Consider the following 27307-nt stretch of genomic DNA (forward strand, 5'->3'; position numbering starts at 1 on the left):
GCCCACCTCCATCCAGGTTCAGTAAGTTGAGCATCCAAACTGCCTAGGCTCCCCCAAAGCCAGCACGTGCAGTAGGATCAAAAACCAGCAGGGAGAGCACAGAAGCACACAGGAAGCTTAGTTAGTTGATCATAAACTGTGTGAGCATTTTAAGGAGGTCTGAAGTTGATATTGGCTTTCTCCCTTCACAGTTCTCCATTTTTATTTCTCAAGACAGAGTCTCTCATCGCACTTAAACTTGTTGATTCCTGGCACTCTACTGTTCAGCTTGCTCCGTAGATCCCTTGTCTTTGCTTCCCATGCATCTGCCTCCCAGGTGGATGCTGTGACTGTAAGCTTTTACATGGATTTTGAGGACCCAAATTTCAGCCCCGGTCCCCGTGAAGCAAGTGCTTTATGCACTGAACCATTTTCCCCACTCTCAGATGCAAAGTTATAGCCTTTTGCATTTTATATGGAGAGATATATTGGCAGGGCTGAGACTGACTGACTGACAGAGGAGGGAAAGGAACGTACCTCACAACTATCCTTTTCTTCTTCTAGGAAGCCAACACAAAACATGTTTCTTGTGATCTTCTGTGGATAGGCACTGTGGCAAACAGAGTCTGACAGGATGGAGACATTCAGACAAAGAAGATGTGAAGATAGGCTGTCTGTAGAGGGAAGAGCAAAAATGGAAAGATAACCATAGTGTCCCATGATACTTCTTTCCTGTCTGTCCTTCTTCCTCACAATACTTTCTGTTTCTTTGCATTTGGCTAGGCCTTGGAATTTGGGAGGATTGTTTTTTTTTTTTTTCCTGGAAGATTTTCCAAATAGTTCTAACCAACAAGTTTTTTTCTTTGACACAAATGTTAGTGGTGACAGATCTGAAATCCAGAGACATTTTTTTAAAGCTGCCTTCTCCAGGCTGACCTGAATCTTGTAAGGTTATATATGCATCCCAGTATTAAGGCTATGATTATCACCAATCATACTTAAATTCATTGACATCTTTCTAATAATTAAATTTTGTTTTATACTTTGAATAACATATTCCATGATTGCATGTGTTCAAAATTATCTTAAGGGAGACATACTTTAAATCCGAATTTGGACCAGGTGACTACCTTCATGACTTCCATGTCTGGGGATGCTCATATATGGGACCTATGTCTTAGGTAACACTTACATCCAATGCTAATTGTGTCACCCTAGCTGGACACAAGGCAGTCAATACCCACAGATGGACAGGATCTTGGCAGAGAGACAGTGGACACTTGCGAGTTGATGGTGGCTGGTGAGTTCAGTTTAATCAGCATGATGTCATTATCAGTAGTGTCATTGTTGTACTTGAGGTGAGAGATGATCTTGGCTGCATTAATGATTTGCTCACCACCCTCGACATCATGAAGGTTGAATTCTCCCAGACGGACCTGTAGTTGGCTATATTTATAAGGATTAACAGTTTTCTGAGAATCCCCTCTTCCAACTTTTAATTATGAACATAAACACAAGCACCATCTTATTCAAGAATTCAGCTCATTTCACTTTAGGTAGCACTGGTTACTCTTATCCTCGTCATACTTATTTCTTTATATGTCACTGCTAGTGAAGAACTAGAGACCACCATTGATGTGGGATTCCCCTCTGTATGCTGTGAATATGTTTTATTGCCCATTGGTTAATGAATAAAGCTGTTTTGGTCAGTGGCTTAACAGAATAGAACAAGGCAGGAATTCCAAGCAGATAGAGGAGGAGTCAAATAGATGCCATGTAGCTGCAGGAGGAGACAGATGCCCGGGAACTTTAACAGTAAACCACAAGCCTTATGGTAAAATATAATATAATAGAAATGGGTTAATTTAAGATATAAGAGCTAGCCAATAAGAAGCATGAGCTAATAGGCCAACCAGTGTTATAATAATACAGTTTCTGTGTAATTATTTTGGGTCTGGGCAATTGGGAAACAAACTAGTAGCCTTCCATCAACACACTATCTCAGTAAAGTTCCAGGCAGAAGATAGAGGAAAGTGCCCACTACAAAACAGTTGGAGGTGAAATAGGATTGGAGATGATTGAATGCATTGATTGGAGAAGACTTAGTATCAATCAAACTTAATATTTCTCTTCTGGTTGCAATCTCAAAGTTTAATAGGGAAGTGAGAAAGGAGTCAGGGACAGAAAATATTTAGAGCACAGAACAAATTCTCCTTTCTCATGTTATAATAGAAATATTGTACATTTTATGACTCCATATGACATTTTTATAATCACAGTTGAGGTAATATTATTAAGATTATATATACATATATATTCATGTTTTTAAACATGAATTATTTAGAAAAACATTTGTAAAAATCCAAGGGCAATTATTACTACTAATACATCTAACTTCTGATTTTTCCCTTTTGAATCCATCAAGTAGGCTGAAAAAAATGGCTCAGTAGGTAAAGGTGCTTGCTGTTAAGCCTGATGAACTAAGTTTTATTCCTGGGACCCTCATGGCAGAAGGAAAAAAAAAAAACTCTCAAACTTGTTCACTGACCTCCACACGTGCCTCCCCCAAAGTAAATGATAAACACAAAAATCATTTTACTCATTAAATATAAGTCTGCCTTTTTTTGTTTATTCTTTTGTAGGGCTAAGGGAAAGATGACCTTAGGTTTAGGAGCGTGAATATTGGATACTTACGGCTTATAACAGTTAGCAGCAGTCAGTATCCACTGATCACTGATGAGAGAGCCCCCACACAAGTGGTAGCCAGCATTCAGGGGTACCTGATAGGGGACAGAGCTGTTCTCACACATGCAGCCTCCGATAATCTCGTCGACACTATCACTAGCAGGGATATCAGCTGTTAGGGGAGAGGCAGAGACTCTGTCACGGAATTCCATTCATGAAATCAAGGCAAACTAACCACATATGAGGTGACCGCCCTTATCACCATCAAATCAGGAAATGTGAGACTTCAGGCAGGTAGCTGTTTGTTCTCTATTTTGTATTTTATTTCAATGTAGATATTTTTGTAACTTATTATGTTGTGCCTTTTATATGAACCTTTTTATAGAAAGAAACATTTACCTTTAGGTATGTGTATTTCTATTTGATAATTCTTGTATTTTTGCATATACATTTTTACACACACATAAGGGCATTCACATTTAGCAGAGACCCAAAAAACAAATGACTTGCAACCACTATTTAGTATATAAATATTGTTTTAAATATAGAAGCAGACTCTGCATCCATACAAATAAATAAAACCCTATGTAGTAACTTGTTGGTTGTATATGTTTATGGTGATTATAGAAGTATTGGTGTACACTAGCTGTTTCTAGCAGGTAATAGAAATGGAGTTTGCAGAAACCACTTAAGAATATTCTTGCTCTGAAGAAATAATTGTTTCAAATTTTTATTTTTTCACCTTTTTTTTGGGGGGGGAGATTAGCCTAAAATGTTTATTTGAGCATTTTACAAAAAAAATCATAGTATCCTTCCTGATCTTTCCTATTATCCTGGTTATTTCTTTACTGTTTATCACCTCATTTAACATTGGGAATTATGACCTGTATATTTGCTAAGATTTCATGTAGATATGAATGTCCTTAATTATAATACATAGTTTTTGCTTTCTAATATTTAAAATTTTAATTTTTGGAGAGGAATCTCTAAGTTTGAAGACAGTTGTCCTAAATTGTACAAGTTCAATGTGGGGAAAAGTTAATACAAAGTTTTAGCAATAAAAATTTGGTCGTGCTTACACTTAAATAGATAATTCACTATTCTTTCTCCCAATAAAATGACATGAGACTTTACACCAAAAAGAATTAATTCATCAACAGTTTTCTCAAAACACAGGCTAAGATTTTATCTGTGACATGTAAATTCTTTGCCATGTCAGGTCCCTTGTCCTTGGTAAGCAACCAGCTGTTCAGTCTTCAGGAAACTCAGACTCACATGGTCACAGCCTCTGCAGTGAACACAGATTAATTTTAACAATTAATTCCATGTTCTTAGAGATAAGGGCTAACACTTTTATGTGGACTATTGTTTCCTTGTCTTCTCTAATTTAGAGAGTGTTGTGGTATTCCCCTCTGCATTCTGTGACTATGTTCTATTACCATTTGTTAATAAAGAAGCTGCTTTGGCCTATGGCAGGGCAGAATATAGGTAGGCAGTAAAACTAAAGTGAATGCAGGGAGAAAGAAGGTGGAGTCAGGCAGATGCCATGTAGCCACTGAAGGAGAAAGATGCCAGAACATTATCAGTAAGCCACAGCCTCATGGTGATACATAGATTAATAGAAATGGGTTAATTTAAGATATAAGAGCTAGCTGGAAATACACCTAAGCCATTGGTCAAACAATGTTGTAATTAATGTAGTTTCTGTGTAATTATTTGGGTCTGGGCAGCTGAAAAATGAAAGTACAAGAGAGTCTACCTGGATGCTCAGTACACATTCTGCATCTCTATGTCTCATACACTGGACCCTTAGTCTCCATTAATTCTTCTCTGATATAAACTTAGTCTTTTATAAACACAGATGCTACCTGCATACTAATTTCCGTACATACCAAATGTTGTGCTTCAGGCCTTTTATTCTATAACCATTGTTTGTTTCTAAACACAACGAACACAGTTATGTGCAATATGTATCTCTGCTGATGCTTTTCTTCTGAATGACTCACCAGTAGCTCCAATGAAAACCAGAAAGACGAAGGTCTTCATGGTTGCTCACTAGTTCTGCACTGGGCAATAGAATAAAGGCTTTTTTTCCACAGCTATTTATACCTCCAGATTGTCATTGATCCCCCAGGGCCATAGATGCCAGAAAATAGATTTCACTGTAAAGTGAAAAAAAAAAGAGAGATAGATTTCAGTTTGTGAATGATGAAAGATAATGCAGGACCACTTGTAAGTATTTCCCAATTTTCTAGAAGGACATAGAAATGGAAGTTGCAAACCTGGTGGGAACTGGTCATTGCAAAAGGAAATAAGTTCTACTAAGTTCACAGTAGAAAGATGCGTGTTTCTGGATTCCCAGATAAAAATATAAGATTTTTGTTGCAAGCTTTTGCCCAAAGGACCATATTAAACCTTGTACCCTTGGTATGTAGCTGAAAGTTGTTTCACAATGATGTACTTTGTTAGTTTTCTAGGCACAAAGCAAACAATTAAATGTTGATTCATTCTTTATAAGAAGACTTGGGATAAATATAAAGGACTTCTGATCCTTTATATTTATGCTGATTTTTCACGGTTGGGGGATTGCATTTGAGATCACCCTGGACTAGACAGCAAGTTCAATGCCAGTCTAAGCACGTGTCTAGTGTTTGGTTCCTGAGTGCTGGGATTACAGCTGTGTCTAATCACTTGTCTAGTGTTTGGTTCCTGAGTGCTGGGATTACAGCTGTGTCTAAGCACTTGTCTAGTGTTTGGTTCCTGAGTGTCGCCATGGGGGGTGTGACATCACTTATAACAACACCCCCCACTTTGTCTGAACAGTTTTCTCTGAAGAAATCACTTGATAAAACATCCTGTGGTTTGGTTTTAATTGTCTCTTGTTACTAGATGGCAAAAAGCATAGGTCAGCCTTGGTCCAAATTTTGAAGAATGTTTTTCCACTTTACAAAACAGTACCGTTGCTTCTCCATGCAGCGTTGAGGATAATAATTATGATAAACATATTATGTCAAGACTTTCAAGTTGCTCTAATTATCCCTTCATAAATGTATTTAAATTTTGCTTCAGCTTAAAAAAATGACATAATTTGTCAATAATAGGACTTAAAACATAAACCTCACCTTGATTTCCTTTTGAAGAAATTGAAAATGCATAAATTGGAATGAGTCCTATTTGTTTAGCGTTGTACTCTCTCAGTGACCAACCCTCTTAATTATTAGAGTAGTACTGCCTGGAGTACACAGTACCTGGCCATTTCTTGTTATTCTGAAGCAGTTCAGAGCACAAGAATATGAGCAGCATTGTTAGTGACTGTGGAGAGGCAACTCCCCGATATGCAACTGTATTTCCTATTCCTAGGGCAGCGACAAAGGGTTGCTTAGTCAAGGCATAGATGTAGACCAGGTTCAAATATTTTAAAAATAGGATTTTCAGACATCAAAATGTCAAAAAAAATGTAGTGGTCATTTTGTACTTTGAAGGTCCACAAACAGTGTATATTGTACAAAACGGAACACACATTGTTCACTTTGCATGTGTTAAACCCATGTGCCCTAAACTCCCTAAATCTTTGCATAATATTTTAATAAATAAAATACAAAATAATAAAATTGAGACACCAGATGTGCGTGTATCTGGTCATAGATATGTTGAAGAATTCTGCAATATTTTACTTGTTTATAAATTTATTATTTAAGGGATTTCACATGAAAAGATGCTTTGATGAACACTGACTATACTGATACTTAATTTCTTGGGCCTGAAAAGATGGATCAGCACTTAAGAGCACTTGCTGCTCTTGCAGAGGACCCACGTTTGGTTCCCAGACAATACACAGACCTTGTCAAGCCTCTGAGAGCATCAAACACACAGATTGTCCACAGGCATACATACAGGCTAATATTTATACGTGTTAAATAAAAATAAAATGTCTTCTAAAGTCAAAATTTATTTCCTAAGTAGTTACAGACCTGAAAAAATATCAGGAATCTTGATAAAACAGAAAATCAATAATATCCTCCTTACAAGGTGTAAATAGCCCTAAGTGACTTAAAAATAAATAACAGCCTGTAAATTAGAAATGTAAAAAATGCATTTCAAAGTTTGTATAACTAGGATGAACTTGAATGAGTACATTCTCTAATATTGTTGGCTTAATAAAGAAATGTAGCTGTGTTAATCAATATTTTAATGTGGTAGGGCTCTTATTTAAATAGGCGGGCTTAAAATACTTGCATAGCATGAAAGCCTCAGCAAAAGAGACGGATAAGAAGGGAAGATTATCTCCCTAGCAGACTTCTTGGCAGAGGAGGGTATGCAGACTGGTGGAGGAGAGCCTACGTTCGCACACCAGTCAGCGGGACTGGACGGAGTTGTGTCAACAATTCGTGGCTATAACAACGACAGTGTATATTAGGTACCCCCAAGACCATTTTATCCTTCAGGTGCTACCTGAAGCTGCTCCAGAACCCAGTGTCAACTGGCGCCATCTTCCCAAATCGCCACCCTACACAGTTTGCCTGGGAAACCTGCCCTCTGATGACAGACAATCCCATTAAGGAATTCTTTAGATGATTAGATGTCAGATATACGCTTACCACGTGAACCCAGCAATCCAGACCAGTTGAAAAGTGTTGATTATGCTGAGTTTGAGGACCTGGATTCCCTAGTCTCAGTGAAGAGTCTCTAGGTAACAGGAGAATTCTAGTGGACGTTGCTAAGCAAACGCTTGGTATGGAGAGCCGTGAAATCAATATTCCACCAGACACAGACTAGAGTGTCAATCTCATCTTGCCACAAACAGCTTTGATGCTGCCCTGCCCATGAGAAGTGATCAATTTGGAGACCAGCAAGTCTCGAAATCCCTAAGATTCAGACCACAGTGGGTATGGTTGGGTATAGCGATTGTCCATGCCTGGATATGGATCCGTAGGATGACCGTGGGCAGCGGAGGCTACGACAGACGTCAAAATGACATACTTTCTTTCGTTTTTTGTTTTTTTCCCTCCTGTGTGACTTCTGTTTGAAATTTGTTTACAGACTCCAGGATAGGCAATGGTAGGCATGTGGTAGCAGTAGGGGTGCCGTTGAAATGGGGACTAAAGAGAAAAGGGGACCTCTGATGATGAGTGTGACAGACAGGAGTTCCAGAGATAGTGTCTTGTGGATTATAGGCATAATGACAGTTGTAAGTTGTATCCCTGTTTACCTTGGGTTTGAAACAATTTATATATCATAAAGCAAAACTCAGGGCATAGACCATTAGGTAAGAATTGCAAAATGGAAATAAAACATCCACTTAGGACTTTTCATGGAGGATTTTATTTTATTTTATTTTTTTGGTTTTTCGAGACAGGATTTCTCTGTGGTTTTGGAGCCTGTCCTGGAACTAGCTCTTGTAGACCAGGCTGGTCTCGAACTCACAGAGATCCGCCTGCCTCTGCCTCCCGAGTGCTGAGATTAAAGGCGTGCACCACCATCGCCCGGCTGAGGATTTTATTTTTAAATAAATAAATAAAATTTAAAAATTATTTAATAAGCAGTAGAATCAGAAAAGAAAACAAAATAGGTGGATAATGACCACCTAGGTTTATTTAATCCCTCAGATTTTCAATGAAAAGTTCAGGAAGAGATAAATTTAAGAAGTATACACAGAATACATATTCACAAATTAAATCCTCTATATTTCAATTTTTTTAGTAACTTGAAGATATGGAACTATGTTAAATAATTAGATGATGTGATCTCATAATAGGAAAGCAAAAAACGAAATACAAAGTAAGAGTTTAAACAAGCCATAAAAGATTAAAGCACTATGAAAGAACATGTATATTTATTATTAGTAGTATTATTATCATTATTTTAGGTATATTTATTTGTGCATTCATTTGTGTTTTAATAGATAAAGCTTGCCTGAAGATTAGAGAGTAAAACCAACAACCCACTGGGCAGTTTTACAGGCAGAGGTAGCACACACCTTTAATCCCAGTAGTCACACTAGTTTGCCATAGAAACCAGGCCATAGTGGTGCACTCTTTTAATCCCAGTCCTAGAGAGGAATATAAAATGGGAGGAAACCGCTCTCAGACACAGTCTCATCCTGAGATTCTTCAAGACAGGGTCGCCATTTCAGACTGAGGTAGAGGTAAGAGCCAGTGGCTGGCTGTTTTGCTTTTCTGACCTTCAGGTTGAACCCCGATATCTGTCGCTGGGTTTTTATTAATTGTCCTACATATATGTTTCTCCCTGTGTAAAGCTCCATATGTAAAGGGCGCCCATGGTGGTCAGAAGAGTGTATTAAATCTCCCGGGGCTGGAGTTGTGAGTGCTAGGACTTCGATGGTCTTGGCTGTGGAACTCCTCATCTACTTCCATGATGACAGGGCAGTCACCAATCTTATTGCAGCAGATGGCCATTTCAGGCACCCTCTCTCTATTGCTAGGAGTCTTGGCTGGGGTCATCCTTATGAATTCCTGGGGGTTTCCCTGCCAGCGGGTTTCTCATTAACCCTGAAATGCTTTCCCATAAAGAGTTCCTTACTCCCCGTCTCCGTTCTGACCCTAACCAGCCTTCTGCACCCAGTCTGCCCAACCCATTCCCTCCAGTTCCCCTCCCCCAAGCCCCCTGCCTGTTCCCGCAGTTTACCCAGGAGATGTCTTCTATTTCCCCTTCCTGGGGAAATTCATGCATTCCTCTCTCAGTCCTCCTTCTTATCAAACCCTCCAGGGCTGTGGATTTTAGGTTGGTTATCATATAATTTACTCCTAATATCCACTTAAGAGTGAGCACATGCTATGTTTGTCTTTCTAGGTTTGGGTTACCTCACCTGGATTTTTTTTCTAGTTCCATCCATTTGCCTGCAAATTTCATGAGGTCATTGTTTTTTTTTTTATAACTAAGTTTATATTTTTTTCGAGATTTGCCCTCTGTCAAATGGAGGATTGGTGAAGATCTTTTACCAATCTGTAGGCTACCATTTGTTTTATTGGTGGTACACTTTGCTTATATAAGTGCCTCAGTTTCAGGAGGTCCCATTTATTAATCGTCAGTCTCAGTGTCTGTGCTACTGGTGTTATATTCAGGAAGTAGCCTCCTGGGCCAATGTATTCAAGGCTAGTTTCACTTTCTCTTCTATCATGTTCAGTGTAAATAGATTTATATTGAGGTCTTTGATCTGCTGGGCTTGGGTTATGTGCAGGGTGATAGATAAGAATCTATTTACATTCTTCTCTCTACTGACATCCACTTATGCCAACACTATTTGTTGAAGATGCTTCCTTTTTTCCTTTGTATAATTTTGACTTTTTTTTTTTTTTGACAAAAATGAGGTTTTCATAGGTGTGTGGATTAATGTCATGGTCTTCAATTCTAATCCATTGTTCTGTGCATCTGATTTTATACCAATACCAAGCTGCTTTTTATTTTTGTTTTTCTATATGAAGTTGAGTATTGTTCTTTCAAAGTCTATGAAGAACTGTGCTGGAATTTTGATGAGGATGATGTTGAATCTGTGGATTGCTTTTGGTAAGATTACTATTTTTACTATGTTAATCCTACCTATCCATGAGCATGGAAGATTCTTCCATTTTCTGATATCTTCTTCAATTTCTTTCTTCAAAGACTTGAAATTCTTGTCAGACAGATCTTTCTCTTGTTTGATTAATATTACACAATTTGTTTTATATTATTTTTAGCTTTTGTTAAGGGTGTTATTTCTCTGATTTCATTCTCATCCTGTTTATCATTTGAATATAGGAGGGACACTGATTTTTTTTTAGTTACTCTTGTAACCCACCACATTGCTGAAAGTATTTATCAGCTGTAGGAACACTGTAGTAGAATTTTGGGGGTCATTTATGTATGCTATCATATCATCTGCCAATAGTGGAAGTTTGACTTCTTCCTTTCCAATTTGAATCCCCTTAATCTCCTTTTGTTGTCTTATTGCTCTAGCTAGAACTTTGAGTACTATAGTGAATAGACATAGAGAAAGTGGGCAGCTTTGTCTTGTTCCTGATTTCAGTGGAATCGCTTTGAGTTTCTCTTCATTCAATCTGACATTGACTGTTGGCTTCCTGCATATTGCTTTTATTTTTATTTAATTTTAAGTATGTTACCCATATTCCTAATCTCTCTAAGACCTTCATCATAAAGTGGTTTTGGATTTTATTAAAAGCTTTTTCAAAGTCTTATGAGATAGTCATGTGTTTAGTTTTTCCTTTCAGTTTGTATGCTGGATTACAATGGCAGATTTTCATATGGTTACCCATTACTGCATCTCTGGGATGAAGCCTACTTGATCATGGTGGATGATTGTTTTTGATGTGTTCTTGGATTCTATTTGTCAATATTTTATCGAGTACTTTTGTTCACCTATGCCAGACTTCTCACTTTAACATCAAACTTCAAAAGGTTAAAGCAGAGAAAAAGGTTTTATTTCCACATAGATTGTAGAGACAGAAGGAAGGTCACCAGGGTGTGACACCTGAAAATATAAAGGCACTTAGTTTTCAGAAATGGTTTGATGAATCCAGTTCAGGTAGTTGCAGACTTTGGTGTAGACACCAGGTTTCCCTTTCTGAGCACAGCCAGTACCCCAGGAAACAACACCCTGGAGTTTTCCATTGCAGACCACAGGGCCACCAGAGTCCATCTGGGCAACAATGATAAGATATTTATACTTGATTATACACTGAGGAAGAATGGGATTCAAAATTTTCTTCCATGATCCTGGGATTATTTTTGTAGGCTACTCATCCTCCACAAAACACTCACTATCCTTAAAAATCCAGTTTCCAATCTATTCAGTATCCCTGTTTACATTACTCTGTGCATTTTTGTGTCCTCCCCTCTTCTGAAATCATTGTATGGGAGGGTGCAGAATGTTGAGGGCTGTAGAGATCTAATATAACACCTAAGCTCTGTCTCTTTCTTAAGGACTTCATCCCACAATACAAGGCTGCTTGGGTTTACAAAGCATCAGCTCTTCGGCTTTTTACCCATCCCATAATATTCATCATCACACTGCAAATGGAAAACCAGCATATGTTTTCTCAAAGTCTCTCTTCACCTCCCAGATTGAGAGCCAGGCACAGATTTACTATTTTGTTTCCTAGGAGAAATATGGTAGGTAAGGGAGGCAGACACTGTGATAGAGATAGACAACAAGAATCTTACCTGGCAAGAATCTTTTCCACCTTCCAGGAAGCCAAGACAGAACATGTTGCTAGTAATTCTACGTGGGTAGGCCTTATGACAAACCGAGTCTGACAGGACAGGAGCATCCAGACACTGAAGAAGTGAAGGAATCTCAGCTGCAGATTCTAAGGGTGAAGTTGAATTATTTATACTGACTCAATATTTATTTCCTATTTTCTATTACTTTTCATGAGAGTGTCTTTCACTGGTTTTCGAAGCTTCTTCTGGTTCTAAGGGAACCAGGCATGAATATGATGTGCAAAAAACATGCATACATAAAACATAGAAAATAAAAATATAAAAACAATGTATAATGTAGAAAAGTTTTTTTTTTTAGTTTGGTTTTCTAAATAGTTTTATTCATCAGCTTAACTCTTTCTTTGACTTTAATATCAGTGACCACTGCTCTCAAGTGCAGAGGCTTCAGTCAGCATGGAGTCCAATGGCCTCTGTTCCAGATACTTCCTCTATTTATAGTTTTTAACTCATCAGTTGCTGTGGGAGGTCCTTCTGTCCATGTATTGCATTTGTTGGTTAATGAATAAAGTAACTGTCTTGGTTTGTGATAGGGCAAAAGAACAGAGCAAGGCAGGGAAAACTAAACAGAATGCTGGGTAAAAGGAGGCCGAGTCAGGGAGAAGCCATGGAGCCACCACCAGAGATAAATATGCTGAAGCTTTGCTGGTAGGCCACGACCTCGTGGTGATGCACAGATTAATGGAAATTTGTTAAATTAAGATGTAAGAGTTAGCCAATAAGAAAGTATAGCTAATGGGCCAAGCAGTAATTTAAATAATATAGTGTCGGTGTGATTATTTCTGTGTGTAATCATTATTATGGTCACTAAGGCACTATTCATTTCCAGTACTCACACTTACTACTTTATATATCACAGAGACACTTGCCTGTCAGAAAGCCCCAGCCAGACACAAGGCATTCCATATCAGCTGATGGACAGCATTCTGGCAGAGGGATAGTAGATACTTGAGAGTTTAGGGTTGCTGGTGATTTCAGCTTAATCAGCATGATGTCATTGTCAACAGTCCATATACTAAAATCAGGATGGGGGATGATCTTAGCTGCATCAATGAACTGCTCACCACCTTCAAGTTTATGAATGTTGTGTTCCCCAAGACGCACCTGTATTTTGCTGGATTTAAAGATTACAAGTTTTAGTGTCCTTGTTCAGCTCATGTTTAGGTAGTCGTGCTGGTGGGAATTTGTGGGCATATTTCTGGACAAGGATGACACCAATAGAAAGGCTAAGGTACTGGGGAAAGGCCCTGAGGCCTCAACCCTACACACAGAGCTTTAGGTAAGTGCTACTGAGGGACAAGCCCATGAATTTGTTAACCAATATCAAATGATCAACCTTGAAAACATTATAGTAACATACTATGCATATAAATATAGAAAACATACAAGTAACTTTATAGAGACCAAGCAAGTTATATATACACACATATGTAAGAACAGTTAATGATAAAAAGAGGTCATGAGTTTGAAAGAAACTAAGGAGGGGTGTATGGGAGGAAGATGTGAAGGAAGAAAATGGAATGGAAGATTGTGCAATTATATACCATAATATCAAAGAGAAGAAAAAATTTAATAAGTTTAAGTATCCAACATGAATACCCTTTCCTTTCTCCAACACCCTCAATCATGAGCATAAACATAGCTCTCTATTTAAGCACTGAATCACTGAAGTAAGCACACACAATTAATCATTGCATGGGATACAGAATTCTTTAGTAAGAGTCACTGCTTGCAGAGACTTGTAGACCACCATCATCTTATAATTGGGAAGCATAGGAATAGAAACCAAGCATATCTTACAAAGTATTTCCATGTGGAAAGAATATTGGTAAATATTAACTGATACTCTCTACTTGTTAGAATCTCCAAGGCAACAGTAAGAGGAATAGAAATAAATATAGGGACCAGATCAAATTATTTGTCTTGTGGCACTGGAAGTATCATGTCCTTTTTTTTTTGAGACAGGGTTTCTCTGTGGCTTTGGAGCCTGTCCTGGAGACCAGGCTGGTCTCGAACTCACAGAGATCCTCCTGCCTCTGCCTCCCTAATGCTGGGATTAAAGACGTGCGCCACCATCGCCCGGCTCATGTCCTTTTTTTTTTAACATGGTGTGTAGTCTTGTTCTGATTGATCTGTAATATTAGGCCTAGATTGGTTAACTCTTCTAAGGATCTATCAAAAACGATTCTCCTCTCTCTTTTGCACTGTAATTTAGGAAGACAGCAATGAACTGTAAGAGTATACACCCATGTTACAGCTATCATAATAAATGCTTCACAATAAATTAATGCCATACCTAATAAAACTGTGGGATGACCAATGAGTCTCAGAGAATCTATCAAGCATAGATCTGTTTTTTGCTAAATTGAACTTGGTAGGCCTTTAGGATAAAGTGACTTTAGAGCATAAGGATGTGAATATTGGCTACTTACGGAGAATAACAGTGCGCAGCAGACAGCACCCACTGGTCAGTGATGAGAGATCCCCCACATATGTGAGATCCATCATTCAGTGACACTTGGTAGGGGACAGAATGCTTCTGACAAGTGTAGCCCCCAACGATCCTCTCATCATTCTCCTGAGTGAGGAAGGAAGCTGTGGGAGAAAAGCGAGGAGCTCTCTGTTACATGGCCCTATCATATTATTTCATGCACCAAGAAGCCTTATTTCAGACTAAGGTCCAAAGAGATGACAATGCTCTCCAGCATCACACAGTCAAGGCATATCCATGGTATGGTTAACTTTTCTTGATGACTTGATTAGATTTGGAACCACCTGGAAAACACACCTCTCTATCTTTGTGAGGTTATTACTGTGGAGGTTTTACTGCAGAAGGAAGACTCACTCGAATCATGAGTGGCACCATTCTGTGAGGTAGGGAGACTGAAACAAAGGGGAGGGGGAGAAAGCCTGATGAGCACCAGTGATATCTCTCTGCTTCCAGACTGTCAGTATCATAGAGCCCACTGCCTTACCCTCCAACCATGACCATTATAAATCATCTCCAGCACAGCTTTCCAAGGCTGGCCACACCCTCTTCAACATGAGCCAAAACAATATTTCTTTCCTTATGTGGTTCCTGTCTGGTTGTTTCACAACAATGAGTAAAGTGGCTAATATAACTGGGTTTATGTAATCTTTATGATTATTCATTTCTCTGTACCTTGAGCATGGACCCTACTTATATAGTGATGAATAAGCAAGTACTATTAAAATATATTCTTTGTTTGATTAATTTTTCATTATGACATATACACAAGTACATATTCCATTCATAAACACATAGATTCATAAACACCTACCAATTTAGCCAGATCAGAGGCTCTTTAGAAAATAAATGTTCTATCACCACCACTTACGATTTAACCATTTAAATCTGTCACCTCATCAATTTTCATGCAAATATGTAGAAAGATTTGCAATATGGGTTCGAGAGGTGGCTTAGTAGGCATAATTTGCTGTGCAGGCCTGGGACCTGAGTTCAGTTTTCTAGCATCCTCATGAAAGTCTAGCATAGTGACAGGCTCTATAGCCCCAGTGCTGGATTGGAGGGAGAGCAACTGCAGACAGAGACATTAATTAGAACCCAGTGGTCAGTTAGCTTAAAATAGAAACTATTAAGTTTAGAGAGAGACCTTGTCTCAAAAATGTAAGGTAGAGGATAAGAGAAAGATATACAAAGTTGATGTCTGACCTTCACATTCACAGATAAGTACACCAGCACGTGGGCATGCATACACACACACACACACACACACACACACACACACACACCCCACCAACGGAAACCTTCCAGGAGTTTTATGGGTGTATGTTTGTGGAAGTTGATTAAATGTTAAAATGTAAAAATCTACCTACATAAATTCATTAAAAAACTCTTAAAAGCTATTGGAGAATTTTCCATCCTACAGAAAAATGACAACTTTGATTTTGTATTTAATCAACTTCTTTCTTGGAGTTGAGAATTAATTACCATACCATTTGTCAATTTATGAGTTCTAGAATATGAGCTCTAGACTAACATTCTACAGTGAGTTTCAGAACAGTATGCTCAAACTACAGGTGAAATTTTTATCTCAATGAAACAAAACACTCTTGTCTACAAACACAAGAACACAAGTGAAAGTTAAAAGTCTATTTGAATCTATTTTTATTATTGTCTGACTATCCTACATCAAACAAGTTAGCCAGCATTTTCATATTTCCCCAATATCTATTGAGATTTCTTACAGCCTTACATGTGTTTTATTCAAAAAATTTGTTCTATTATTCAGTTCTTCAAATATTGTTAGGAAAGAAACTTCTAGAAAAGTGTACAAATGCATTACATATAGAAAAGTATTAAATTTTAATAATACAATTTTAGTAGCATTAAAAATTAATTTAGTAGTATTAAAACACTCATTTTTATCACAACTGCTTGACTTCTGAGTTTATATTAAAAAGTTTTCATTTAAAAAGTGTCTGAAAGCACAGTCTGAGATTTTTATCAATGAGAATAAAATGTTTGCATCTGTTGGGATTTTCTGGGTAAATAACTACAGCTTCATGTTCAGGGGACTTAGGCTTTGGTGATCATGGTCCCATTAAGTAGTACAGATTACTTTCACTCTGAATTCTTAGAAGTCAATGGAAGCGTGTGTGTGTGTGTGTGTGTGTGTGTGTGTGTGTGTATACTATACTTTCTCTTCAGTTCTAAATTTCTGGAGTCTACATGGAAGTTCAAAACACCTTCTGATTCTTTATGAGACAACCTTTGAGAATCGGTTCTTGATACTATGAATTTCCACTATCAAGTGAGATTTAATCTCTAATAAGCATAGGCACTATACACTCATGCCTCTACTTTTTGAATTTTTGTTGTCAGCCCTTATATTCAATGAACATTGTTGTTTTTCCCAGAACAAATTACAAACTTACAATTCTGACTCTTGTAGATTCATTAATTTGAAAGACTCACCAACAGTTCTGAGTAGAACAAAGAAGAAAATCTTCATGGTTGCTCACTGGGTCAGGACCAGGCAATAAGACGGATGTTTTTCTCATGAGTACTTATACCTTCATGTCTGTCAACGACACTGTGGTCTCAGGTGCCAAAAAATGATTTCACTGGAAACTCACAAATCTAAATTTAGAATCCTATTCTGTGACAGGTGGAGCATAACTCAAGACTTAATTAACTTTACCCCAGAAAGCTGTGGGAATGGAAGTGGAAAACCCACCTGGTTGGAACCAGTCTTCCCAAAAGGAAAATGTATTGGTATGAGGTCACACGTAACAGCTAAAACTTTCCAGATTCTCAACCAAATATGTTGATAACTGATTTGTTGACATTTGAACAATTTTCCAAGAAGTTATCATAACAACATAACTTGATATATTGGCTGTTTTGATGTGGATAAGTTCTGACTTATCATGGTGTCATTATTAATGGGACAGCTTGTTTTCCTGGTGAAAGTAATCATTTTATTATTTAAAATATAGTAGATTAAGAGAAAAAGCATAGTAATGATACCTAATTACTTTTCAATAATCTAAACCTTACAAAGTATAAGGGATGTAGAAATCCTACTTACATGGGGTTTCAATATCTGTAAAAGCAGTGACCCAGTTACCTTTGGATAAGAAAGAAAATCAATACATGGAAAATTCTAGAAATGAATAATTCTTTAATTTGAAATAACTTTTGCCTTGCATGGTGGCACATAATTTTAGTCTCTGAACCTGAAAGTCAGGGAGATCATGAGTTATCACAAGTTCAGGGCCAACTTACGCTTTGTAGAATTACCTAGTGGCAAAACAACATAATTACAATTAATTATAATATTGTGTTTATTTTATTAACAATTAGTGATGTTTTTTTACTTTGAATAACTATAAACTAAATTTTATTTTTTTATAGAAATAAATTAAAATCTTTGTGAGATTTTTACTATTTGCGTATCATGCATTTAGTGGAGATCCTGAAATGCTTTCTTTATGGGTAATGCTATTAGGGTGTTCTCTGTTCTCTGTATAAGTCTAGTCTTCTTACATGTCTATAAGGTACCTATGAAATTCATTGTTGAGAGTAGTATCAGGAGCAAAGTAGTAGGGTAATTTACAAATAGCACACAAGCACTGGTGGAATCAGTCTGTGTTCTTATCAGATTGATACAGAATTCTTTCTCTTCTCACCCCCCCCATCCTCTCCCCTCGCCTTCAGCCCTCTCCCATGGTCTCCATGCTCCCAATTTACTCAGGAGATCTTATCCCTTTCTACTTCCCATATAGATTAGATCTATGTATGTCTCTCTTAGTGTCCTCATTGTTGTCTGTGTTCTCAGAGATTGTGAATTGTAGGCTGTTATTTTTCTTTATGTCTAAAAACCACTTATGAGTGAGCACATATGATATTTGTCTTTCTGGGTCTGGGTTACCTCACTCAAGATAATGGTTTTTTTTTTTTTTAGCTCCATCCATTTTGCCTACAAATTTCAAGATGTCATTATTTTTTTCTACTGTGTATTACTCAATTGTGTAAATGTACCACATGCTTCTTATCCATTTTTTCGTCAAGGAGCATTTAGGTTGTTTCCAGGTTCTGGTTATGACAAACAATGCTACTATGAACATAGTTGAGGACATGTCCTTGTGGCACAATTGAGCATCTTTTGGATATATACCCAAAAGTGGTATTGCTGGGTCTTGAGGAAGGTTGTTTCCTAATTTTCTGAGAAATCACCACACTGACATCCAAAGGGGTTGTACCAGCTTGCATTCCCACCAGCAATGCAGAAGTGTTCCCTTTACCCCTCAACCTCTCCAGCATAAATTGTCATCAGTGTTTTTGATCTTGGCCATTCTTACAGATGCAAGATGGAATCTCTGAATTGTTTTTGATTTGCATTTCTCTGACGACTAAGGATGTTGAGTATTTCCTTAAGTGTCTTTCAGCCCAGTTTAGATTCCTCTGTTGAGAGTTTCTCTTTAGGCCTGTACTCCATTTTTTTATTGGATTATTTGTTCTTTTGATGAACAATTTCTTGAGTTCTTTGTATATTTTGGAGATCAGATCTCTATCTTATGTTGGGTTGTTGAAGATCTTTTCCCATTGGTAGGTTGTCATTTTGTCTTGTTGACTGTGTCCTTTGCTTTATAGAAGCTTTTCGGTTTTAGGAGGTCCCATTTATTAATTGATGCTCTCAGTGTCTGTGCTACTGGGGTTATATTTAGAAAGTGGTCTTCTGTGCCAATGTGCTCAAGTGCACTTGCCATTTTCTGTTTTATGAGGCTGGCTTTATGTTGAGGTTTTAGATCCATTTGGACTTGAGTTTTGTGCATGGTGATAGATTTGGATCTATTTTCACATTCTTCACAGTTCTATGTACCTAGCATCCTCTCTCCACCACATTTTCCATTGTAACTGAGGATTAGTTTTCAGTACTGCTGTAACTAGATCTTGCCAATCACATGGGATAATTCTGTTCTGAGTGGTCTGACAGTTTAACAACAGCTTTACAAAAGTTGAATGAATACTGTATGAAGCTATTGCTTCCTTAAATATCTTCAAATTTAACATTTCTATAGGATCTCAGTAAACTTATGGATAGTTTTAGAGGATGCCTATTATCTAGTGGTCATTCTTGAATGATAACTGGATAAATTAAGATTGAATTTATAATAACCTTGTTGTTCTTCTTTAGTTTTATAATGCGATATCTTTCATATTGGCATGAAATCAAGGAACTTTTGTATTGCTGTAAATATTATGTGACATAACAACTTGAGGAAAGACAGACTTATCAGGGTTTTTTGATTGGATTGAGTCTAATGATACCTGGCTTCATATACTTTGGCAGTAAACCATGGTGGTAGAAACCACTGACAGGGAGACTCATAACTTCATGACAGGGAGAAAATAAAGAATTAGAACTAGATATAGCATAGAAAGTCATGACCTCATATGCCACTTCCTCCTGCTCTACACAGCCTCCCAAAGTAGTCCCATAAACTGTGAAAGAATTGTTCAACATACAAGACTGTGAGGTATATTCCATATGTGACCCACAACTTTCTGAGACTGGCACCCAAAATTTCATGGCTGTTTCATAATGAAAAATGTGTTTAGACCACTTCAATGAATCTCTCAAAGTTTAATACTGGAAAGGTAGTATATATGCAAATTTTCTGTAGAGGAGAACACGACACATACTTGTAGTGTCAGTAAAGTCACAATAACCAGTCTTTCAAGGATAGTCTCAGATACAGAAGACTTGCAGCCAACTTGGGCTTAATTTCAATGAAACAAATTACAGTGTATGCCAAGACTCCAGGAAGCCTCTTCATTGTGAGTTCCTTTAAGCTTAAAATCACAATACATACTTCCAACAAACTGGATTATAAACAAAGGGAGCAAGACCAAAGCATGAAAGGAACAGATTACAAGTAAGAACAACAGTTAGAAGGGAAAACAGTAAGTCCTGAAGCACCAAGTCAGCACCAATAACATATGGTATCTTGATATGAATTAATAGATCTACACACCTGCCATCTTTATCCCATTTGAACAAGGTGTCTCTTTTGATTTGTGTCTACTCAAAATTTTGAAGTTTCTGCTCTTATATTCCTTGGTCCTAGCATTTCCAAGATTCTATAATAAGTACTGGTTTTAGTTTTCACCATCACAGAAGAAAAAATTATGATCTTTATGCCTTCCTTCAGGTATTATGAGCCCACATGCTTGTTAAGACCCAAAGGTTTTCTTTCAAATTTTCTCGGAAGCACTGATGGAATTGTACTACTTGTATTCTGCACATTTGCAAAACCATCATCGAATGAATGACCTCAAATGTCGCCAACAACTCAGATACGCCTAGGATCACATGCCTCCTGTTAGAAACTTTTTACAGCCTAAATATAATCAAAGCATACTTAAGGAAAATTTCCTAGGTGGCTGAGATTGAGCCATATGCCTAGAGGCACTCTTTATTTATTCTTCCTTTTTTACTTTTCTCTAATATATTACATATTAGCCACAGTCTCTCCTCTATCTTCTTCTCTGAGTGCCCCCTCACATCTTTCCCTGATCCACTTCTCATCTGTTTCCCTGAAGAAAAGATCAGTTCTCCCTGGGTGTATCAATTCAGCTATGCATAACAAAATGCAATAAGGCTAGGTATATATCATCATATAAAGTCTGGACAAGGCAACCCAGTAAGAGAAAAAAGTTTTCATGAACAGACATAAGAGTCATATGCACCCCCTCCCATTGTTAGGAATCCACAAAAGCTTCAAGCTAAAGAATCACAGAATGATAACAACATCCATGGTCCCAGTTTGTTGCTTCACACTTTGTGAGCCCTTATAAGTCCTGCTTAGATGATTCTTAATTTACTCATGTATTCTGGTGCCCTCAACCCTTCTTTTTCTTATACTCCTTCCTCATCCTCTTTTGCAGAATTCCTGAAGCTCCACCTAGTATTCGGCTGTGAGTCTTTGTAACTGCTCTCAACACATCTGCAAGAGGAAGCCTCATTGATGACTGTGGAGCTAAGCCCCCATTCTAATAACACAGTAAAATATCATTAAGATTCATTTATACCATTTTTTTGGTAGTCTTGTTTGGTTATATCCTAGAACTCTGAGCCATCCAACTTCTGGATCCTGGACATCTAAGCAGTGTCAGATATGGGCTCCATCTCATGGTGTGGGCCTCAGGTTAGACCAGTCATTGGTGGTCACCTCCAGAAGCTTGAGCTACAATTGACCCAGGGCATCTTTCAGGAATTACAGGTTGATTATAGGTCCTAGATTTTATGCCTGAGTTGATTTCCAGCTACCACCACTGAGAGCCTAGACAGATTAGAGAAAATGGATGGATCAGGCTCAAATCCTCCAGTACTAGCAGTCATAGATGTGTGGGAGAAAGACTATGAAGGGAGTGATCAGTTCCCCTTCTTTTGCTGTCACTGCTTCCTGGTCTGCCCAGATGAGAATTAAGAGCACACACAATTGTAAACCATCAGCTGTAAACTGCTTCCATGGCTTACGATAAACTATACCCTCAATCCGGGATCCAGAATGAAACCATTACTCCTTAGTTCCTGTGTAATTATAGTCACAGAAAGGACAAAAATGCTAATGAAATATATATAGGTGAAACCATTTTCATGCTTTAAGCTTCTATTTTCTAAACAGCATAATTTAAACTAATAGTAAGTTTCTTATTCATAGAAAATGGTTGTTTCTAACAATAGGAAGATAATATCAAAGTGGCATCTCAGGCAAACCTTAAGAAAAGATATATACTTCTAAAAGACCCAATATTAAGTAAACATAGGAGGTGATGAGTTTAAGGCTGTACTTCTAAACAAGACACACTCTTAAGAGAACTAGTTTCCTAAATTTTCGTTTAAAATTCTGGAAACTTGAGCTCCGTCCTGTGATCTTTCTACAGTATGCATTCCTACTATAAGAATGTGTTGCCAGCTGGAGTTGTGACTTCCATTCCAATTACCTTTATGGAAAACTGGGGGAAAGGGGATATGGAAACTTGGTGCTGAATCACCTTTCATCCATTTCAGAACAGAACTCTAAATTTCGTTTTGTGTGTGTTCAATGATATAACTTTTTGGGGGGCACTCTGGTCCTGTCTGTTGAAACCAAAACTAGGGGTATACAATGCCGTGAATGAAAAGCCTTCATCCTGGTGTTGACTCCAGTCAAATGGAGAAGCCCTGAAGATATTCACCTTCCTTGCTTTTCTGGGAGCTGCTGGTGAATCTTTCAAAGAACATTTCACTAATTATCTATCATACATTCAAGTTTGGGCTTTGTGGGTGGAAAAACAGTAAAGGTGATTTTGAGTATCAACTCCAAATAGATAAGAGAGATCAAACAACATTATTTACTGCATTTATGTGTTCTATGGGTTAGTCAAGAAAAGAAAAGACGGGGCACATGACACATATGTGTGTCTTTCCTTCTTTATGAAGTGGTATTAAATAACTGAAGACATTATCTGCTCCAAGAAGGTCAGAACATTAAATCCTGATTCCATGGAACATCAAAGTCTGCTGATCTAATGGAGTTATCATAATGGGAAGAGATATGCTATTATCCATGCATAAAGCCTTAGGCTGTATCTCAAAAAATGTTTACTAATGAAATCAGTCTTGTATTATACTATCACTTATTAGTGAACAACAGAAAGATTTCTTTTTCTTGGATAATACAACTAAATTTAAGGCATAATTCATCCAATTTTAAATGGGGTTTGATTTAGTAAATTCTCTAATGTTTGGAAGATATTGGAATGCATGGCCCAGAGATATTTTACAGTCTTTCTAATTATAAGGAATTTGGGGGGCTTATATCAATAATAAAATTATTTAAATGTATGGCATTTAGTATGAATAATGAAAGTATTATTTTCCAAAATTGCTAAATGCATTGCTATATGTACAGTAGCTAACTGGAATAAAAGGAAGCTTTGGGGAAGAAAAACATGGGATGGTGATGAAATGATGTGTACAAACTATCTAATAAATTAACTAAATGAATAATTTGTTTGTGTTAGATATAAAGAAGACCAGAATGTAAACTGAAGTAACTGAGCTATAAAATTGCTGTGGGATAATAATCTTGTTCACCGTAAAGATTTGTCACTCATATTCATTTAATAAAACATTGAGCAGTAGCCAAGCAGGAATTATAGGCAGGGCAATCACACTGGGAGAATTTGGGGAAGAGGAAATGAAATGCAGTTATCAGCCAGATGCAGGGGAAGCAAGATGAGAATGCCTTACTGAGAAAAGGTACCAAGCCACGTGGCTACACATAGACACGAATTAGTTTAAGTTGTAGGAGGTAGTTAATAATAAGTTTAAGCTTTAAGCTAATAGGCCAAACTGTTTATAATTAAAATAAACCTCTGTGTATTTATTTATGACCGAATGACTGTGGGACTGGGTGGGACAGAAATTTCTGTCTACAGAAAATGGTTTCCTATAGAAATGCTCTTGCCCCAAAGCCTTAGGTCTCAGGATAGATACTGGGACTCCATGCAGTAAACAGATAAAGTGGTTTCTTAGGAGTTGTTTTTGTTCTCCACAGGACACACACACAGAGCAAGCAAGTGAGAGAAAGAGAGGCAAACAGAAAGACAGATAGACATATTATGAGCGTATGAAAATAACTATTACAAATTTAGATTCTATTAGCAGGGATATCAAAAGAATGTATGCTGAAGTTAAAAGAAATTGTACATTTTAAAACAATACACCCACATTTTGCTCAACAGGAGGACACATGCCTTTTCTGATTGGTTTGAATAAAGTTCATATAGAAGACTAATTTTGAGACAAGACTTCTTGTGCTAATTCTCTCCCAGTTGCTCTCCCTGCTAGTGATGATGATGGCAAGATCATTGGAGGTTACAACTGTCTGAAGAATTCCATTCCTTACCAGGTGTCATTGAATGATGGCCTTGAACATCAGTGTGAGCCTAGCTTTTTACAGCTGAGCCATCTTTCCAGCTGCTCCCTCATCAGTGAACAGTGCGTACTGTCTGCAGCTCACTAATAGAAGGGATAGTAAGAGAATAATACTCAAATTCCTGTGTTCTAAGGCCCAAGAGTTCTCCCTTTCCACCTCTGAGGGAATGGTCCTTTGTGAATATGTACTGACAGGACATATACAAAGGAACCCTCTATCCTGCACATTGGCAGTAGGACAGGATACTACCTTAACTGCATAGACTTTACAGGACTGGATGCTTTAAGAAGATGGTACTCTGAACTTTGAGCTTGGAAGAAAAACAGATCAACAGGGATCCTTAGGAATTCCTTATTTTTTTTTAATAGAGAAAACATGAGGTTTGCCTGAGAGAACACAATATTCAGGTCCTTGAGGGTGGGGAGCAATTTATTGATACAGAAAAGATAATTCGCCACCCCAAGTACAACAAAGACACCACAGACAATGATATCATGCTGATTAACCTGAAGTCACCTGCCATCCTCAACTCCCAAGTGTCCACAATCTCTCTGCCCAGATCCTGCCTATCTACAGGTGTTCAATGCTTTGTGTCTGGCTGGGGAAATACTGTGAACCTTGGAGGTAAGTGTCAATGGAATGTAAGTTCCATGTGTACAGATATGAAATATTGGAGGTATATTGGTGCTGGCATGCCCAAATTCTCATTGTAAGTCATATTCCCAGAAGTTTCAAAATGGGTGATGCTGGAATACACTGTTTGAAGTCTGAAACAATGTGGAAAACACAATAAGAATGAGCTATTGGAAAGATGCTGATGTATTTAAACTAGAGTAATCAGGGATGTGGAAGTAATAAAATCGCAATGGACAAATAGAAAAGTTACCCAAGTATTTGTTTTCCCTTTTAGGAAACTTTGTCCCAGTATTTGAAATCTGAAGTCAATGATGATATTGTCATAAAAATAACAGCAGGCTAGTTAAAACTAATGAAGAAAACTTCTAAAACAAAAGTATTTTTCATTACAAATGTTTGGCAAATTGAAAAAAAAATCAGACTTTTCATGGAAGATACTAAGTGTTCTCCCAGTTTTGCTCACAACAGGCAAATACCCAGCAAATACCCAGATTTTTCAGTGTCTGGAAGCCCCTGTCCTCTCTTCCAGTTCATGCAAAAATTCCTACCCAGGCAAAAGCACCAGCAACATATTCTGCCTTGGCTTCCTGGAGGGTGGAAAGGACTCCTGCAATGTGACTATTCTTTTACTCCTGCTTAAACAAATACCTTTTCTCTTTCCTCTTCTGTGTCTTCCTATTGGCTGAGAAGCCTGCACTTTTGTCTGGAAGATTTCATGTGAGATGACAAAAGCCGATGATGAAAACACAAACAGGTTTTCTCATTGTGCTATTGATGGTTGCCTCAAGAGTCAAGTATGTACATAAGATGGTGTATAAATATCACATAAAAGAAAATGTCAGAGAAGCTACTTTACAGGATATTACCACTCTGCCAAGAGACCAAGGAAAATGGGAAGTAATAACCCAAATCCTCAGGCTTTCCTGATATTATATGTTAATTAGAAAAGTCAAGGTTATAGAGAAAGGATGAGCTGGAATAGAAAAACTACAGTTAGATATGCAGGGAGTCTGCATTGCTTTCCAGGGTGTCAATACCAGCTGTGTTAGCCCCATGATAAAGAAGAACCATCTTGGAGTCCATTCTCTCACATTCACATAAGTATATGGTAATGGTATTTTTTTAATTCTGACCAGGGGGACTCTGGTGTCCCTGTCATCTGCCATGAAGAGATCCAGGGCATTGTTCCCTGGGGTACAGGCTGTGCACTGAGAGGCAAGCTTGGTGTCTATACCAAGGTCTACAACTATCTGAGCTGGATTCGAGAGACCATGGCTGCCAATTTGAGTTCTCTTCCCTTTCATTAATCACGTTGTTCCTTATCCTTTTCCCTTTCTTCTTCCTCTTGAAATGAAGACAGAATAAATATATTTTCTCCTGCTCCATCTCTGTGAGCATTTCATTCTTATATCCTATTATGTGGCACTTTCTGAAAACTTGTTGGTAAATGAGAACAAGGTCTGAGAGTTGAGAGAACTGTAAATAATGAAGCATTCATCTAACAATAAGGATTTTCTCATGTCCTTCTATGGTGTGTGAGGTATAGTAGCTACAGTGGTTAATGTGCTTGAGATTATCAGCATATTTTTACTTGACAATTACTAATGATTTTTAACAGGTATGATACATTTTGTTTTAATATGTAGGTACCATACACACCTGTTCAGAATTGCTTCATGACAGATTATATATTCATAACTTAAGATAGATAGCATAATACTACATTATCACAAATGTCCTAATTATTCTAGTATTTTCTTGACAAACTGAAATTCATCATGAGCAGTCTTGATGCCTGGAGCCTTGCATACCCTAAGACGCAGTGCAGTGTCTTCCTTATTTTTTTCTTAATCTTTTAAAAGCTGAGAATCTCTATGGTGCTTAGGTACTGAAAATTGAAGAAAAGAAATTTAAAAATTTGTTTCTAGTTATATATATATTTGAGCCTTCATGGAGGTCCATGCATGTAAGCAACATGTCTGTAGAGCAAAGAGGTGTTGGTTATCTTTGTACTGCAGGAACACTATTTTAAGAGCTATTTGACATTATGCTCGAAACCAAACTCTGGGCTTATGCAAAAATATTGTATGGTGTATACCTCTGAGCCATTTCTAAAGCCCTTGAATAATATTTTTAAATACATTTTTCCTCTAAATTTTTGCTTCTCAGTCACTTCAATTCATCCAAGCAGTCACAAAATACAAACTGTATATGAATTAAATCCACATTCAAAAGCATTTATAAAACACGGAGGTTTTAACCATGTGGGTGAACTCCTCAACTGTCATGTTTCTCT

General features: G+C 37.5%; 1 protein-coding gene and 2 pseudogenes across 1 annotated transcript; 1 reads left to right on the plus strand and 2 right to left on the minus strand.

Moving 5' to 3' along the window:
* LOC101995891 overlaps positions 1-4710 on the minus strand; it is a 5368-nt pseudogene extending 658 nt beyond the window's left edge.
* Positions 4711-11167: 6457 nt separating this feature from the next.
* On the minus strand, positions 11168-16895 carry LOC101996177 (trypsin V-A-like). The gene is made up of 5 exons (XM_005365875.1): positions 16859-16895; positions 14331-14493; positions 12762-13012; positions 11842-11978; positions 11168-11317 (listed from the first exon to the last, which is right to left on the minus strand). The coding sequence occupies exons 1-5, from the start codon at positions 16893-16895 to the stop codon at positions 11168-11170; spliced, it is 738 nt and encodes a 245-aa protein (XP_005365932.1).
* A 4672-nt stretch (positions 16896-21567) lies between these two features.
* On the plus strand, positions 21568-26318 carry LOC101984137 (annotated as a pseudogene).
* Positions 26319-27307: the final 989 nt, after the last annotated feature.

The sequence above is a fragment of the Microtus ochrogaster genome, unplaced genomic scaffold (genome assembly GCF_000317375.1).
Source record: "Microtus ochrogaster isolate Prairie Vole_2 unplaced genomic scaffold, MicOch1.0 UNK4, whole genome shotgun sequence".
Classification (NCBI taxonomy): Eukaryota; Metazoa; Chordata; class Mammalia; order Rodentia; family Cricetidae; genus Microtus; species Microtus ochrogaster.